Below are 18,357 nucleotides of genomic sequence, written 5' to 3' on the forward strand. Positions count from 1 at the left end.
TAGGACACAGTATTTGAAGATGGTGATCGTCCATGACAGCTGTGGGCTTGTGTTGGTGAGCGGGCGACGGGGAGTACTTCAGGTTGGGCACTCAGATCCTTGAGGACTTCTGCAGTGCATGCGCATGGAGCAAATAACAGATCACGAGAAATATCCACGCTTTACAAACATCAGTGTAGCCAATTCACCAATTCTGTAACTAAAGTAAATCTAATATTATTTTAGTCTTTTTTATTTAAAAAATGCGTTCATATCGCTCCTGCAGGGATTTAGTTGTTTTCAGATGTTTGAATTATTAAAATAAGTTATCTTAAATGAGGTTACCATGTTTCTATATCTGATATAAGATATCAGATAACCAAGAGACCAATAATTAGCAACAGTAACATTTTGTTCCGGCACTTACAGGCGTTCTCTTTTGCCTGAGGTGCTACTGATAAGTTAGTTACAATAACACTGGGTGTGACATGAATTCTCTTCAGTGTTATATTTTGTGTATTTGTGTGCTTGTTTATTTCAGAATGAATAAAGGCAGTGAGTTAATTGGAAAGCAATTACATTTTGAGACCAGAGTTCGTGCCAAGAGTTTAGGACCAGCGCGACCTGATATGATTATTGTGCAGCAGACGGAAGGAAAAAACAGGAATTTCAACAGAAAATTTAAAAGTGGTATGTATGCTAAAGCGAAATGGTTATGTGGATGCGAAGAAAGAAATTAATTTTTGGAGCACAAAAGGTGTCAAAGATTTAAAGCATTTGAATGAAAACCTGAACAAAAACTCAGTGAATTGAAGAAACATTTAAACAACGAAATGGATCTTGCACTTCTAAGTGAGCTGGACATAAGGATGCAACTTGATAGTGGGTACAGACTTTCACTTCGTAAACAGCATGAACAGGTCGACAAAAATAGATATATTTTATCTCGTCTGAGTGATTGTGTGAAATTCTGCGGTGTGTTTGAACTTACGCTCCCCGGCCATGATGGATCAACCGATTCAAACAAACCTGGAATATTTTACGGTTTAGTTGACTTCGTAGCTAGCTTGCATATCGCAATGAAAGAACATTTAGAATCTGCAACAGTTTTTAAGGGTACGTCGAAGACGATACAGAACGATATACTAGATGCTCTGCTCGAAGTATGTCATACTTTTATAATGAAATAAATCAGTGCTGCTAATTACTTAGCCATCCAAGAAGAGGAAACAACCGACAATGCAACGAAAATGCAGGTGGTGCTTATATTTCGCTATCACATAAATGGCGAAATACATTAGCGGTTTTGGGGTTTCTTTCTGGCATCCAGTCATACAGCTGAAGGTATAAGCTCTGTGATTTTTAGTGAACTAAGTAAGTTGGGTAATGACAAAACTCCTGAAAACTAATTTGTCAAACATTTGATGGGACTAGTGTAATGAGCGGTGCGCAGACTGGTGTACAAGCACACATAAAGGAAGTATATAATGAAGCTAATTTTGTTCATTGTTATTCTCATGTAGGAAATTTGATTATGCAGAAAGCCACGTCCGATATAAAAGAAGTGAAGATATTTTTCGGTTATATTCAGGGAATTTCCTCCTTTTTCAGTCGCTCTAGTAAACGCACCGAACTACTAGATACAGTTGTAACGCGCCGTTTGCCGAAAGCAGCTCCAACGCGTTGGAACTTTCAGACCCGCATTGTCAATACAGTTTTCGAAAACAGAGACGTCCTGATTGAATGCTTCCAAACAATATGCGAAATAGAGGCATATCAAAACACTGTAGGACAAGCTTCTGGATTTATCAGATTACTGAACGACGCTGACTTCATATAGGCCTACTGGTTGAATTTCTTCCATAGAGTGATGCCTCATGTTGATATACTGTTCTCCCAAATTCAGATGCGTAATAATGACCCTGTCTTGGTATCTGAATTCGTAGCGGACTTTGTTCATAACATCAGAAGCATTCGCTCTGATTTAGAGGAAACTAATGACTACGAAGCTCCAGTTCCTCCTAAGCGGCAGCGAACTTTCCAGCAACTAAAACGGATCGCTGTTTTGAAAACATGTGATACTATTTTACTACATGCAGAAGAAAGATTTCGTTTCACAGGCCATTTATCAGCTGCCAACCTTTATCGGGTATCAAGTTTTGGAGAATTTGGTACTCGCTTTCCGGAAAAAGATTTCGCGTCAACCGTAAATCTGACCGTAGGTGGCAGGTAAAATCGATGTTTGCAGCACATGAAGATACACCTCACCAGTTACGGTACATTAAAAGAAGAATGGGTGATGACAGACGACATCACACATTAACACAGAGTAAACTGACATATTTGTCCACATGAACGTGAGGATTTTCAGGAGCCCACTACACGCAGTTGTCGTGGTTTACAGTACCATTCAGTTTGAATTGCACCTCGTCAGACCAGATAACCATCCCTGCAAACCATTCATCCTCGCGTAGCATGCCTTCAAAGCACTCTCAGTACTGCATCGCTCGATCCGGGTCGTCCTCGTTCATAGCGTGCAGCGATCTTGGAATGTACATTTTCCACTTGCAGCCTTCAGAATTTATGGTACGGTTGATCGGATTACCCCTCTTTCAGGTGCACACTGATTCACAGTTTTTTGAGGGGACCTAGTAAACTGATGCAACACAGCAGCGCTGGAAGTTGGACTAGATGATTTTTGATCGGCTAAACCTTCCCTTATGCACATCCTGAACAGTGCCGTCGGCTTCAAATTGATCCCGAATACGATAGACTGTTGTTCGTGTTGTCGGCTGAGTTCTTTATACATTACGCCATTGTCGTTGTACCTCCATCATGTTTTCGTACTTCCGTTACCACTTCAATACGGCCTTGCTTTGTTCAAACGACAATCTTACTTCATTCATTGTTGCATTGTCATCTGCTGGAAAACGCGCGCCAAGCTTGTTGCACCATTCACGTGACCTTCATCATCTGTTGAGAATACAAGGCAGTATGGGTTTAGGAAAGGTTAGTCCACTGAAGCCCAACTTGTAGGATTCCAGCAAGATATAGCAGATATCCTGGATTCAGGAGGTCAATTGGACTGTATTGCGATTGACTTATCTAAGGCATTTGATAGGGTAGATCATGGGACTACTGGCAAAAATGAGTGCAATAGGACTAGAAAAAAGCGTGACTGAATGGGTGGCTCTGTTTCTAGAAAATAGAACTCAGAGAATTAGAGTAGGTGAAGCTTTATCTGTCCCTGTAAAAATTAAGAGGGGAATTCCTCAAGGCAGTATTATAGGACCTTTATGTTTTCTTATATATATCAATGATATGTGTAAAGTAGTGGAATCAGAGATAAGGCTTTTCGCAGATGATGTTATTCTGTACAGAGTAATAAATAAGTTACAAGATTGTGAGCAACTGCAAAATGACCTCGATAATGTTGTGAGATGGACAGGAGGCAATGGTATGATGATAAACGGGGACAAAAGTCAGATTGTGAGTTTCACAAATAGGAAAAATCCTCTCAGTTTTAATTACTGCGTTGATGGGGTGAAAGTTCCCTTTGGGGATCATTGTAAATACATAGGTATTAATATAAGGAAAGATCTTCATTGGGGTAATCAGATAAATATGATTGTAAATAAAGGGTACAGATCTCTGCCCATGGTTACGAGAGTATTTAGGGGTTGTAGTAAGGATATAAAAGTAGAGAGCATATTTGTCTCTGCTGAGACCCCAACTAGAGTATGGTTCCAGTGTATGGGACCCTTACCAGGATTACTTGATTCAGGAACTGGAAAAATCCAAAGAAAAGCAGCTCGATTTGTTCTAGGCGATTTCCGACAAAAGAGTAGCGTTACAAAAATGTTGCAAAGTTTTGGCTGGGAAGACTTGGGAGAAAGGAGACAAGCTGTTCGACTTAGTGGTATGTTCCGAGCTGTCAGTGGAGAGATGGCGTGGAAGGACATCAGTAGACGAATGTTTGGATGGAGTCTTTAAAAGTAGGAAAGATCACAATATGAAGATAAAGTTGAAATTCAAGAGGACAAATTGGGGCAAATAAACGTTTATAGGAAGTGGAGTTAGGGATTGGAATAACTTACCAAGGGAGATGTTCAATAAATATCCAATTTCTTTGCAATCATTTAAGAAAAGGCTAGGAAAACAACAGATAGGGAATCTGCCACCTGGGCGACTGCCCTAAATGCAGATCAGTAGTGATTGATTGATTGATTGATTGATTGATTGATTGATTGATTGATTGATTGATTGATTGATTGATTGATTGATTGATTGATTGATTGATTGATTGATTGATTGATTGATTGATTGATTGATTGATTGATTGATTGATTGATTGATTGATTGATTGATTGATTGATTGATTGATACAATGGACTACACAACTGCGCAAGAATTGCAACGATATGTCATTTTCTTCCATAGATATTAACTACTAAAGAGTGTCTACATTTTTCTGGACCCGCTGAGGAATGGGTAGATATGTCATGCAAACATACATTGCTTCAGTACGGTACAGTAAGTTTCATTTTCCTTTACACACGCCCATAGGAAAATGAACTCAATGAAAAGTGTTCCGATGGACTGCATATCAATATGTGGCTGGGAGGCGTGACCTAACTTGATGGGAATAACGAATAAGAAGAGCGTTGTTACATTCGCGGTTATAGCACAGCAGCAGCGACATATACTTCGTACGTAGATCAGCTTTCCGAAGTTTGAATGAGATCATAAGTGTGCCTTCCCTTTGAGAGTTTTAATTCATTTTGTCGAGTAAAGACCAACCATATCGACAGAAATATTCTACATGTCGACTTCGTATTGTCGAACGGACTCCTTTCCACCCCTCAGAAACACGACTTCCTCTGCTAGATTTGAACCAGCGATTGAGATCCAGAGATCCGGAGAATGACGCTCTACTACTGATCCACAAAGGGTGCTATCGTGATTTTGTGGCTGGTGAACAAGTCTTGCATGAGTGTTAGCTGTGTGTAATCGCTGGGACAGGACCTTTTTCGACTACCGTGTCAATTAAGGTCTTGTTTATTATTTTTTACAGTCTAATGTGACATCGGTTATTTTCCTTTAAAATCATCAAGAAACGTCCGACTCGTCGGCTGAACGGTCAGCGTACTGGCCTTCGGTTCAGAGGGTCCCGGGTTCGATTCCCGGCCGGGTCGGGGATTTTAACCTTAATTGGTTAATTCCAATGACACGGGGGCTGGGTGTATGTGTTGTCTTCATCATCATTTCATCCTCATCACGACCCGCAGGTCGCCTACGGGAGTCAACTAGAAAGACCTGCACCTGACGAGCCGAACCCGTCCTGGGATATCCCGGCGCTAAAAGTCATACGACATTTCATTTCATCATGAAACCCCCTCATCTGACTTCCTTTAGGTGTCAGATTGTGTTATTATTCTTCAAACATCACATAAAATTTCAATTCAAAAACAGATACATTTTTAAGAATAGCGTTACAAGAATGTAAAAAACATGGGCATATAATTTGTAACATACTTCTTTATTAAAACGTAATGTTAAAATATGCTAAATGGGTAGATTTTCCACCTATTTATTACATGTTGAAAACATTAAAACATGCTAATATACTGCGCGTGTTTGCATGTCACCTACAGGCGCGCGTGTCTTAAGTTCGCCATCCCTGCGCTAGGATTTCTTAGGTCTATAATCATCACAATGTGTTAATGTACTCCTGTGTCTCATAATGATGAGATGCATATCCCACTCTGTTGTTGAAACAGCAAATTAAAGTGGTTATTGTCTGCAAGTGCAAGTTGGCTAATTAGCAACAGCTTTGAATTTGATCTACAAATGTTCGACCATGAACTTGTGGCTTTCATTAGTATGTACTTATCCTGTGTTGATAACGGTCTCTTTGTGCAGTTAACAGTCTATTACATCTATTATTTTACTTGTGCTCACAAGACAACCGTAAAGTTGTATTCGTGAGATGGTGGTTTTGAACCGTGTTATCGGCAGGCTCGAAAGTAATCAATACTGATCTGCATTTAGGGCAGTCGCCCAGGTGGCAGATTCCCTATCTGTTGCTTTCCTAGCCTTATCCGAAATGATTTCAAAGAAATTGGAAATTTATTGAACATCTCCCTTGGTAAGTTATTCCAATTCCTAACTCCCCTTCCTATAAATGAATATTTGCCCCAGTTTGTCCTCTTGAATTCCAACTTTATCTTCATATTGTGATCTTTCCTACTTTTATAGACGCCATTCAAACCTATTCGTCTACTAATGTCATTCCACGCCATCTCTCCGCTGACAGCTCGGAACATACCACTTAGTCGAGCAGCTCTTCTTCTTTCTCTCAATTCTTCCCAACCCAAACATTGCAACATTTTTGTAACGCTACTCTTTTGTCGTAAATCACCCAGAACAAATCGAGCTGCTTTTCTTTGGATTTTTTCCAGTTCTTGAATCAGGTAATCCTGGTGAGGGTCCCATACACTGGAACCATACTCTAGTTGGGGTCTTACCAGAGACTTATATGCACTCTCCTTTACATCCTTACTACAACCCCTAAACACCCTCATAACCATGTGCAGAGATCGGTACCCTTTATTTACAATCCCATTTATGTGATTACCCCAGTGAAGATCTTTCCTTATATTAACACCTAGATACTTACAATGATCCCCAAAAGGAACTTTCACCCCATCAACGCAGTAATTAAAACTGAGAGGACTTTCCCTACTTGTAAAACTCACAACCTGAATTTTAGCCCCGTTTATCAACATACCATTGCCTGCTGTCCATCTCACAATATTTTCGAGGTCACGTTGCAGTTGCTCACAATCTTGTAACTTATTTATCACTAAGCGGTATTTCGTGTTTTCCCATTTTCACAGCAGTCAAATACTTGGATTTTACTTTAGTAAACGCAACGGCCGCTTCCTTCCCAGTCCTATCCATTAGCTATCCCACCTTCACTGAACATCTGTCTCAGCTACTGCAGCATAAAACCACAAGCAATAGAAAAGAGTAGAATCCTCTGCTTTACACTTCTTCAAGAATATCCTTTGCCTCGCTTATTACCTGACTTTTGAAATATTTGTTTTACGTTGCACCCGTGTTATGGTGACAATGGGATAGGAAAAGGTTATGACTGAAAGAAAGGTGACCTTTGCCTTAATTGAGGTACAGTACCATAATTCAGCACATATACACGTGAGCAACACAGGCTCCATTTATAGGGCTGCCGACAATGGGGTTCGAATCCACTACCTTCCGACTGCAAGCTCACACTTAGGTGACTCTAACAGTGTAGCCAACTCACTTGGTATTATTAATATCTCTGGTTATTTCTAGCTGTTGTGAACATGACATTTGTAATCTTAGGGTGTAAACCAACAAAACCACTGCTTCTGTCCGGCTCCATCGCTAAATTGTTAGCGTGCTGGCCTTTGGTCACAGGGGTCCCGGGTTCGATTCCCGGCAGGGTCGGGAATTTTAACCATCATTGGTTAATTTCTCTGGCACGGGGGCTGGGTGTATGTGTCGTCTTCATCATCATTTCATCCTCATCACGACGTGCAGGTCGAATACGGGTGTCAAATCAAAAGACCTGAGCCTGGCGAGCCGAGCATGTCCTCGGACACTCCCGGCACTAAATAACCAATACGCCATTTCATTACCACTGCTTCTGAAAGTTGGTAAAAGTAACAAAATTTTTTATTTAAGTTCAGTGAAGTGAAATTAATTGGTACAATATGTAGAGTAGCTCATACGACAAGATATTGTCAGAATTTTCAAAAGTCATAAGTTAGTGTGTTAATGATTAATATACCGGGCGGGTTGGCCGTGTGGTTAGAGGCGCGCGGCTGTAAGCTTGCATGCGGGAGATAGTGGGTTCGAATCCCATTGTCGGCAGCCCTGAAGATGGTTTTTCGTGGTTTCCCATTTTCACACCAGGCAAATGCTAGGGCTGTACCTTAATTAAGGCCACGGCCGCTTCCTTCCCTCTTCTAGGCCTTTGCTATCCCATCGTGGCCATAAGACCTATCTGTGTCGGTGCGACGTAAAGCCAATAGCAAAACAAAAATGATTGATATGTTTTACTTATGTATAATAGGCCTCTACATGCAAATAAAATATGGAGAACAGAATCTCTCAAATTGGCAGTATATTGAAGATGAGATTAAAAGAGGTAAGTACAAGATAATCTTACTATGTAGGACTAATTACCACAGGATATCTGCCAGAACTAAAATCTATGTGTGATTTAGAGGTCATTCACTATTTACGAGCGGTGCTTATTTGGCTTTACAATGTTTTCTTATATTTCAGCAGGACATTCTTCAAATTATGAAAATGGGTGTGTGATTTTTTCCTTTCTCTTATAAATATGGCAACTCTAATAAACACTCTAGGGTAGCATTAATCAGTATGGCTCCTTGTCCTGACTGGCAGACGTTTACATGCCAATATGAATAGCATGCTATCTATTGTGGCGTGGAGAATGAGAGGAAGGAAGATCATAATATACTGCTCTTGCCTGTTACAAAGGTAGCAGCCAACCCTAACGTCCTCATTCGACAGGTGAATGAACAACAATAGCGCAGCTCTAGGCGCCGAGCTGTGGCGACAGTGTGAAGACCTCGTAAAATGAGGAGTTCCGTAACTGCGCCAACGAATTCTTATAATGAGTACCACGAAGTAAAACCTTTAAGGTCTCCATCTATGTTCAACAGTTTTTCTAAAATAGTACTCGCTTCCATCCAGCGATTCAAACACTGCTCAAACAAGTAATATTACAAATATACTTCGAGTAATAAGGTACTACTAGCTGCGGTAGGCTACTTGTCGGCGATGGGGTAGTTTTTATACAATCATAGCAGTAATGTCATCTAGGAACAACAACAATAATAATAACAATAATAATTAAATCTTTAATTTTTTTAGACACCGAGGTGGCGTAATTTTGTCTCCAAGGATTTCTGTTGGTAATCATCTTCAAATACCACTGGACTGAGATGGGGTGCAACCCACCTACTTTAGATCAGAAAGACAGCACTTCACCGTCTGAGCTACTCAGTACAACCAATTAACAGTAGACAGTGTAATGTTACTGTTAATTCATTCCAGAATCTCCCTCTGAGGATCAGTGGTAGAGTCTGACGATATACATATCGCAGGTTCAAAACCAACAGAAATGTAATAACCTAGGTTAGTCAGGGTTGACTATCAAAAAAATTGTCATCATATAAAATGTTTAAAATAACGTTGAAAGTAAGATTTGAGCGAAACAGCTTTTTATATTGCAGTCTGTTTTCAAAATATCAGCAAGATAAATAAATAAATAAATAAATAAATAAATAAATAAATAAATAAATAAATAAATAAATAAATAAATAAATAAATAAATAAATAAAATAAACTAATTAATTAATTAATCAATTAATTAAACTATTATCAAAATTATTTACTAATGCATACCTCAGAAAAAAAACACGCCGTATGTACATTGGCCTGTTGATCACGATTTTCCAAACCTTTAAATCAGACAAGTACAATTTGAACAACAACAACAATGACAAGGAAGAAAGCTTCAGTTTTAAGTTTTATTTCTTTTACCGAGCGACTTGGTCGTGAGTTGCATTCGGGAAATAGTGGTTCGAACCCCACTGCCGGCAGCCCTGAAGATGCTTTTCCGTGGTTTCCCATTTTCACACCAGGCGAATGCTGGGGCTGTACCTTAATTAAGGCCCCGGCCGCTTCCTTCCCACTTCTAGCCCTTTCCTACCCCACCGTTGCCATAAGGCCTATCTGTGTTGGTGCGACGTAAAGAAAAGTGTGTGTATTCATTTAAGGGGAAGTACACCAAGGCAGCCGTCCTCTCTTAAGGCCAATCACAGAGAAAAATGGAATGTGCTCAACCCTTCTAAGAATGACGGCATCGCCAAGAGAAAGACAAGGGTTACGGAGTGTGAAAATGAAAGACTCCTTTGGCCTCGCAAATCTAATACCGCCAGGGTAGGAAAATAACAAGCGTTAACAAGGTAGTAAGGAGCATGGCACAAGCAAGTGAAAGTAATGCGAGATTCAGCTAGAGGCTTATTAATCACCAACCTACTCTCCCAAATTGAGAGCCCCAGCGATTTCCTTTAAATCGTTTCTTACAGCAGGCTGTGGGTATATTCTACCACCCCCATCGATTATTATTATTATTATTATTATTATTATTATTATTATTATTATTATTATTATTATTATTATTATTATTATTATTATTATACCGAGCTCGATAGCTTCAGTCGCTTAAGTGCGGCCAGTGTCTAGTATTTGGGAGATAGTAGGTTCGAACCCCACTGTCGGCAGCCCTGAAAATGGTTTTCCGTTGTTTCCCATTTTCACACCAGGCTAATTAGGGCCACGGCCGCTTCCTTCCCATTCCTAGCCCGCTCCTCTCCCATCGTCGCCATAAGACCTATCTGTGTCGGTGCGACGTAAAGCAAGTAGCAAAAAAAATATTATTATTATTATTATTATTATTATTATTATTATTATTATTATTATTATCCGCCCCCGCGGTGTAGGGGGCAACGCGTCCGCCTGTCACCTGGTGGCTCCAGGTTCGATTCCCGGCCGGGTCAGGAGTTTTTCATTGTAAATGATTAATATCCCTGGCTTGGGGACTGGGTATTTGTGTCGTCCTTATCGTTCCTTTCCTCACATTCAACTCTCTACCCTTCCGCAATTACAATTACACGCAGGCTCATATCAGGTGGCGCAAGTAGTGGCAAAAGATCTACAGAGGTCGACGCCATGAACAAATATCATGTTCTAAAATTTAAAATATTATTATTATTATTATTATTATTATTATTATTATTATTATTATTATTATTATTATTATTATTATTATTATTATTATTATTATTATTATTATTATTATTATTATTATTATTATTATTATTATTATTTCAGCATAAAAATGAAATGGCGTATGGCTTTTAGTGCCGGCAGTGTCCGAGGATATGTTCGGCTCTCCAAGTGCAGGTCTTTTGATTTGACGCCCGTAGGTGATCTGTCGGTCGTGATGAAGATAAAATGATGATGAAGACGACACATACACCCAGCCCTCTGCCAGCGAGATTAACCAATGATGGTTAAAATTCCCGACCCTAGCGGGAAACGAACCCGGGACCCCTGTACCACGAACCATTTAGCCATGGAGCCGGAAATGTCAGCATAAACTTGACGTTATGTGGGGAATAATCATAAAAGAAACATGTTCTTACTGCTAAATGGAAATTGTTTGAATTACCTATGTTTGTTTCTCTTTTTGGTATTATTGAATCACTCACCCGTAGGATACAACTCCCACTGAAGTTCACCTTTGCTGGTAAAACCGCACATGTGGCTGCTGAAGTGGCAACTCATGTTAGAAGGAAATCCTTTTCGAGGATCTGTACCTGAAAGTATGAAACCATTTTAAACATTCTTAGTAAGAAATTAACAAATTTATTTCGTGAAGTAGGCTACAGTATATTTTAAGTTTCATAACGCTCAACAATCAATAAATGAATACGCTGAAAGGCATAATATAAATAAATAATATATTGTATTCCTTGAAATAATGGATTGTATTGGAGGATTTCGACAAACGCAGTTCTTGTTTGATTCTCATAATTAGTGTACGACAATGCCTCCCAGCACGCTTCTGGGCACATATTGACGATCTATTCTTTTCTTCTTTTTAACGTTCCTTCGTCTACGGCTGATCTTGGGACATGTCGGGAAGAAGGAAAAACTACCTGAAGAAGAGTTGTTGAACAGGGAAGTACTTCACTGACAAGAACTCTCTTTCAATAAAGCTTCTAGGAATCTAGAAAAGGATAGCGCTCAACCAACCGAGCTACGGAGTCAGTCCGAACATTACGCCCATATTCGAGTGATTTTCAAGTGTACCTGTGTCTGAAATTTTACCTTGGTGACTAGTGTCTCCACGAATTAATGTAGCCGCGAGCACAGGTTTTCTCCATACGAGACAATAATCAATCATGATAGTGGTTTTACGTTCCGCCAAGTACTTTTGTAGATTTCGGAGACACCGAAGTACCAGAAATTTTGTCCCAAAGAGTTCTTTTACGTGCTGAAGTGTTTGAATACTTTCAAATACCACTGGGTTGAGCCGGAATGAAACCTCCAACTTGAGCTCGGAAAGCCAGAACTTCACTATCCGAGTCCTGGACGAGAAAGATGCAATAACTGTGCCCCTTATTTCTTAAATTACGTTATTTTACCAGGTTGGGTCGTATCATTGTTCTATGAACAACACACTCAACTACGGCTACAGTAAACTTCTACGGAATCAAATATTTCGTTCACCATAGCCGAAGAAGCGAAAATCTTCTTCGGGGCAGAATTAAGTAAACAGGTGATAAAAAGAACTGAATATCTTAACAACACTATAGAAACAAAAATACTGTAAAGACAGTTCTGTTAATGACACACTGTACATTGTTCAATAAGAAAAAGTCATGTTCATGCATCGTAGTCACGGTTATTGAGCAGTCTGCTACATCCAGCTCTTTACTGTACACTATTTAAATTAAACTATTCTGTAAATACTTCTCTGCGTCATGCGCCTTCTCTGCAATAGAATCCGCAATATTCACATTTTATAAACGACTCTGCTTCAAATAATTGTTGAATTCCAGAAGAAGTCGTGGGAAGATTTTCGTAATAACCAAGAAATGCTAGGTTAAGCTGCAGGAAAACCTTTCTGGATAGTAATAAATAATATTAAAGTGAGGGAGGATGGTGGTGGTGGTAGAGGAAGTACTACTAGGCAACCATCCTCCATATAACAGTGAGGGGGGAGGTATTAATAGTGTTTTGGGGAAATCAGGTGAACTCATTATAGTTCCCAGGGAATCACTAGACCCTAGGTGGAAGGAATATTTTAAAAATCTTTTCAACGTAAAAGGGGCTGCCTGGCCGAGGCGGTAAAGGCGTGCTCGGTCCGCCCGGAAGGACGTGGGTTCGAATCCCCGTCAGGAAGTCGTAAAATTTAAGACACGAGATTTCCACTTCCGGAGGTGCACATGTCCCTGAGGTTCACTCCGCCTACACCAAAAATGAGTACCAGGTTAATTCCTGGGGGCAAAGGCGGTCGGGCGTAGAGCTAACCACTCTACCCCATCACGTGCCGAGGTTAACAATGGTGGAAGCCTTTACCTTCCACTCCTCCAAGGGCCTTCATGGCCTATACGGAGGTGACTTTGCTTGCTTTTTGCTTTTCAACGTAAAAGGAAATATTTCTGACAACGTCGCGAACAGCCGATGATATTGGTGAAATTACGCTTAGGGAGTGGAAGGGATCGTAAATAAGCTGCATTGTCATAAAGCAACCGGAATTCATGAAATTAAACCTGAAATGATGAAATATAGCGGAAAGGCAGACATGAAATGGCTTCATAGATTAACAATATTAGCATGCTTTTTTTTAAATACTTGCTTTACGTCGCACCGACACAGATATGTATTATGGCGACGATGGGACAGGGAAGGGCTAGGAATGGGCAGGAAGCGGCCGTGGCCTTAATTAAGGTACAGCCCCAGCATTTTCCTGGTGTGAAAATGAGAAACCATGGAAAACCATTTTCAGGGCTGCCGACAGTGGGGTTCGACCCTACTATCTCCCGAATACTGGGTACTGGCCGCACTTAAGCGACTGCAGCTATCAAGCTCGGTGCATGGGATGATAGGAAGGTATCTTTTGACTGGACGAAAGCAGTAATTGCACCTATCTATAATCAAGGGAACACGAAGGATTGCAACAAATATCGAGTTATTTTATTGGTCAGTATACCAGGTAAGGTGTTCGCTGGCATTTTGGAAGAAAGGATGCTATCATTGGCTGAATGAAAATCAGCGTGATTTCAGACAGCAGAGGGGCTGTCAGGATCAAATTTTCAGTCGTAATTGCATACTAGGAGAGGAATAGATGATTATGTTTCGTAAATCTCCAGAAAAGCATATGATAGAGTGCCGAGGGAATATATGAATGCCGTGCTATGGGACTATAGGATGACGAGAAAATCATTAAAAGAAAGGAAGTCGTGTTGACAATTGGGCTACAGTTAGAATTGAGAGTAGAATGAGTTCTTGGTTCAAGGTACTTACAGGGATTAAAACAAGGCTGTTGTTCATAGATTATATGCATCAACTACTGAAAACCTAAATTGACAGAGAGGGATTCTATTAGGTGGAAATGTACTAAGCAGGTTGGCCTGGTTTCAATAGGAGATTGTGTTGAAAGCCTTCAGTCTAATATCTTGGAACTTTGAAAACATGTCCATGGAGAATAGCCTTTCGAGGACTAAAGCGATGTCACCAGATATGAAACCTAAGGGGAATTGAATGTCACGTTGGGAATACAACGCTGGAACTGGTAGGTCATTTCGAGTATTTAGGATGTATGACCTACCAGGATGGTAGCATAGTAAGTGAGATTGACTCAATGTGGAGTGAGCTCGCAGTTGTGATCAGTATTCTGTAAGAAGGAAGTCAGCTCCTGGATGAAACTAACTTCACACCGTACTTTATTCAGACCAACTTTGCTGTAAGGGAATAAATGCTACGTGGACTCAGGATATCCTATTCATAACTTAGAAGTAGTAGACATGGAAGTAGAGAGAATGATCGTCGGGACAAACAGGTGGGAACAACGGCAGGCGTGTACTCGGAATGAGATGATAAAGGTTGTTAGGAATGAACTCGATTTATGAAGCTGTACGCATAAACTGGCCTCTATGGTGGGGACATGTGAGGCGACTGGAGGGGATAGGCTACCTAGGAGAATAATGGACTGTGTAATGGAGGATAAGAGAAGTAGAGAGAGAGAGACCAAGAAGACGGTGGTTCGATTCAGTTTATAATGTTTTAAACATAAGGGGTATATAACCAAACGAGGCTACCACAGAACTAGTAACAGATAGAGGATTGTGTCAATATTTAGTAAATTGACCGAGGCTTGCAGAGTGAACACTGAAAGGTTTTTACAGTCTGTAATGAAGGCGTATGTATGTATATGCAGAAAAAATACATTATTTTACAATGCAATGTATTGCATAATATGATTTTCTTTGCTTTTTTAATTTTCGGTTTCACTATGGCCAAAGTAGGAATTCACTATAAGCAAAATTTTTAGTATGTATTATAATGTAATGGATGTTAATCGGGATCAGACTTTTAGATTCACTATAGCTGTAACCGAGTTCACTATATCTAGAGTTGACTGTATAGGACTACACTGACTGCGGACGTTGGATAAAGATTGCTACAATATTTTCGGAACATCGACAAACTGTAGTCTACATATTTTATATACAACGACATCTCGAGTTGCTCACAATAATGTGACAAATATGTCTCAGTATATCGTAAGAGAAAAAGTTGTGCCTTGGGAATCCTATAATTGCCAATAACTAATTTGATAACTAGCCCACGCTGGGCATTACAGGATTAGCAACACACGTAGCAAGTGCTAAAAGTCCAGCGTAACTGTGGAGGTCGAGAAATAAATTAGCAACCTCACATTTTGGGGAGATGTAATGTGATACATTGAAGAAGAGTATGCAAACAAAGTTGTCTCACAGCATGAAGACTTAGGAGTAGAATTAAGCCATATAACACCACAGAGAATGAATTCTTCTGCACGTTACCGTTTACAATGGGCGACGCTGGACGCGTAAGTCCCCATTTAATACTCCCATTAGCTTAAGGAGGCCAGCTGGGTGTTGAGTTTCTTGTCGAGATAATGCATCTCGAAGACGTGACGGAGACGCTGGGTACACAGTAAAGGGTCTCAGAGGAGCAACTTAAGTGCCGCGAACCTGAGAAGGCACTGGGATACGTGTGCTAATTCTACAGAAGTTTGGCGAGGCGACGGTATTAATTAAGAGGTAATCATTATTTATATAGAAAGGTACACTGAGCAATAAAATTATATCTTAGTACAAAATGAACTCTCCAGATGGATACATTTTAACTTTAAAACTTCCACAGGCGTCTCCGAAAACCATCAGAAAGTAGCCAGCGGTATATTATTTAAACACCTCCACAAACCTTCGTATGTCAACATATAAAAATTTGTACACCACTATTTCTTGGATGTTGTCCGACCCGTTGGCTGAATGGTCAGCGTACTGGACTTCTGTTTAGAGGGTCACGGGTTCGATTCCCGGCCGGATCGAGGATTTTAAACTTCATTGGTGAATTGTAATGGCTCGGGGGTTGGGTATTTGTGCTGTCCCCAACATCCCTGCAACTCACACACTATACATAACACTATCCTCGACCACAAAAACACACAGTTACCTACACATGGGAGATGCCGCCCGCCCTCACCGGAGGGTCTGCCTTACAAGGGCTGCACTCGGCTAGAAACAGCCACACGAAATTATTGTATTGGATGTTGTACATCCCCTGTGATCTTATCAGACACATATCCGTTATTTGACCACTCACTACCTGATGAATTCTGAAATAAAAGTATTGAATCTTCGTCTTAGGCAGAGTTGGAATCTTGAATGGTAAGTTAACTCTTTATACGACCAATATAAATCAAGAAAAATTGATTCTGCATGGGTCGGTCCAAGAACCATGTCATAATGATCACTTTAATCAACAAAGATATATTCAAATTAATAGAAAAATATATTTTGTTTTGAAGAAATATTCAGTTTTATGGTAGAAATGATACAATATTAAAGAAAACTTTGCTTCTTAGAAATATAAATTTTTACTCTCTATCAAACACCAGCAAATTGAACTTCAAAGTGAAATTCATCACACGTGCTGTCAGAAATTTATTTTTGAATGTACGAGTATCATTAGTAAACGGTTTCTTCGCAAGTGACGTCCAAAATCAGTCTGACGGGATGTTTTCTGTGGTAGGGAACAGTCATATATAAAATAATTAACGGTATTGTGACTGGTCAGAAATTGAATTCATCGTTTTTTTTACTGTTGTTTTAACGTTTTTGCTAATCAATATTACTAATATCAAATTATTAATTGAACAGTCTATTTTCACGTGAAATATAAGCGCTTACCTGACGAACAATTGTAAATCCTTCCTGCCCTTACAGCATCAATTTGTTCCAGACCACCACTTCCTTCCTGTTTAAAAAGAAAGAAGAACGTAACTATCTGTGACCTCTGAATTCAAACATGATGAAATGAATTGTTCATTTTATGAGTTTGTTGTGAGTGTTCAGCGTGCTTTGCTGTAAACTCTGCTCCAGTTAATATGTATTATGAGAAGAACGGAATAACCTACACAGAAACTTGGTGTAAGGCGTTTGAATTCATTTCATTTATCGATGAGAAAATAATATCGGACCAGATCTGAGATGGCAGTTAATGTATCATACATTTATGTGAATTTCATGTCTTCTCGACGATGAACCAAAACGAAAAACAGAGATTAAGCTGTACTACTGAGGTGCTACAGAGGTATTTTTGGACGAAATGTAAACACTTTAGGCAGCTATGTAGACGAGAAAAGCGACTAGTATCGTAGAAAGGATGCATTTGGTTTAATAATGGTAGATAAGTATATATTCTTATTGTTGTGGTCTGAGCTTACAATAATATTACACGTTTTGATACACTAACTAGTTTCGATAATATTACTTACACAACATTCTATACACTATCATTGCAGTCTATGAACGTTTATGAACAATATATGTTAGAATAACATCCATACGGAAAGCCGATAGAAAAATAAACAAATCTATACTTTTATATTTTGATAAGAGACGTCAATCTTAAGCTTCGAGTTTTATATATCTGTCAGTTTGGTTACAATAAGTGACGGGGCCTAATACAGTTGATGATATGAAATGAAACATATGTATGATAAACTTTCAAACTATTTTTAATACTAGATAATACTAATAATAAAAACAGAAACTGAGATATGTATATATATCACTTAAAAATGTGTACTTTTACGGAAAGGAATACTACACACGAATAATCTTCAGAATGTCCTCCTTGAAACGAGAAAGAAAATTATTATTTGTGCGGAAGTCTGATGTTTCCTGGGTGGTGAGCTACCTGAATAGATTACTACCTGAGTTAGTAAATCATGTTATTGCTATTTTGAAATAACTTGCAAATGATGATACAGTGCATTCATCGGAAAGTAATATGAGAAGTCTTCACTAGAAGTTAGCGACTGACATGAAATCAATATCTAATCCAAAATAAATAGAAGTATGGGTGACTGGAGAAAATGAAAATAACAAACAACGAAGCATAAAGCACAGCTAACTAAGTGAAGCTACAAGCAGACACTATTGTTCGGAA

At 39.5% G+C, this 18,357-nt stretch overlaps 1 protein-coding gene across 1 annotated transcript in view; it reads right to left on the bottom strand.

The window, feature by feature from the left end:
• The window catches only part of LOC136862018 (uncharacterized), a 53,816-nt gene that overhangs the window by 16,049 nt on the left and 19,410 nt on the right, over positions 1-18,357 (bottom strand). Inside the window, exons 4-5 of the mRNA XM_067138858.2 lie at positions 17,094-17,160; positions 11,337-11,444 (exon numbers count right to left, since the gene is read on the bottom strand). Coding sequence (XP_066994959.2) covers positions 11,337-11,444; positions 17,094-17,160 — 175 coding nt within the window. The remainder of the gene's footprint in view (positions 1-11,336; positions 11,445-17,093; positions 17,161-18,357) is intronic.

This window comes from Anabrus simplex, chromosome 1, assembly GCF_040414725.1.
Source record: "Anabrus simplex isolate iqAnaSimp1 chromosome 1, ASM4041472v1, whole genome shotgun sequence".
Classification (NCBI taxonomy): domain Eukaryota; kingdom Metazoa; phylum Arthropoda; class Insecta; order Orthoptera; family Tettigoniidae; genus Anabrus; species Anabrus simplex.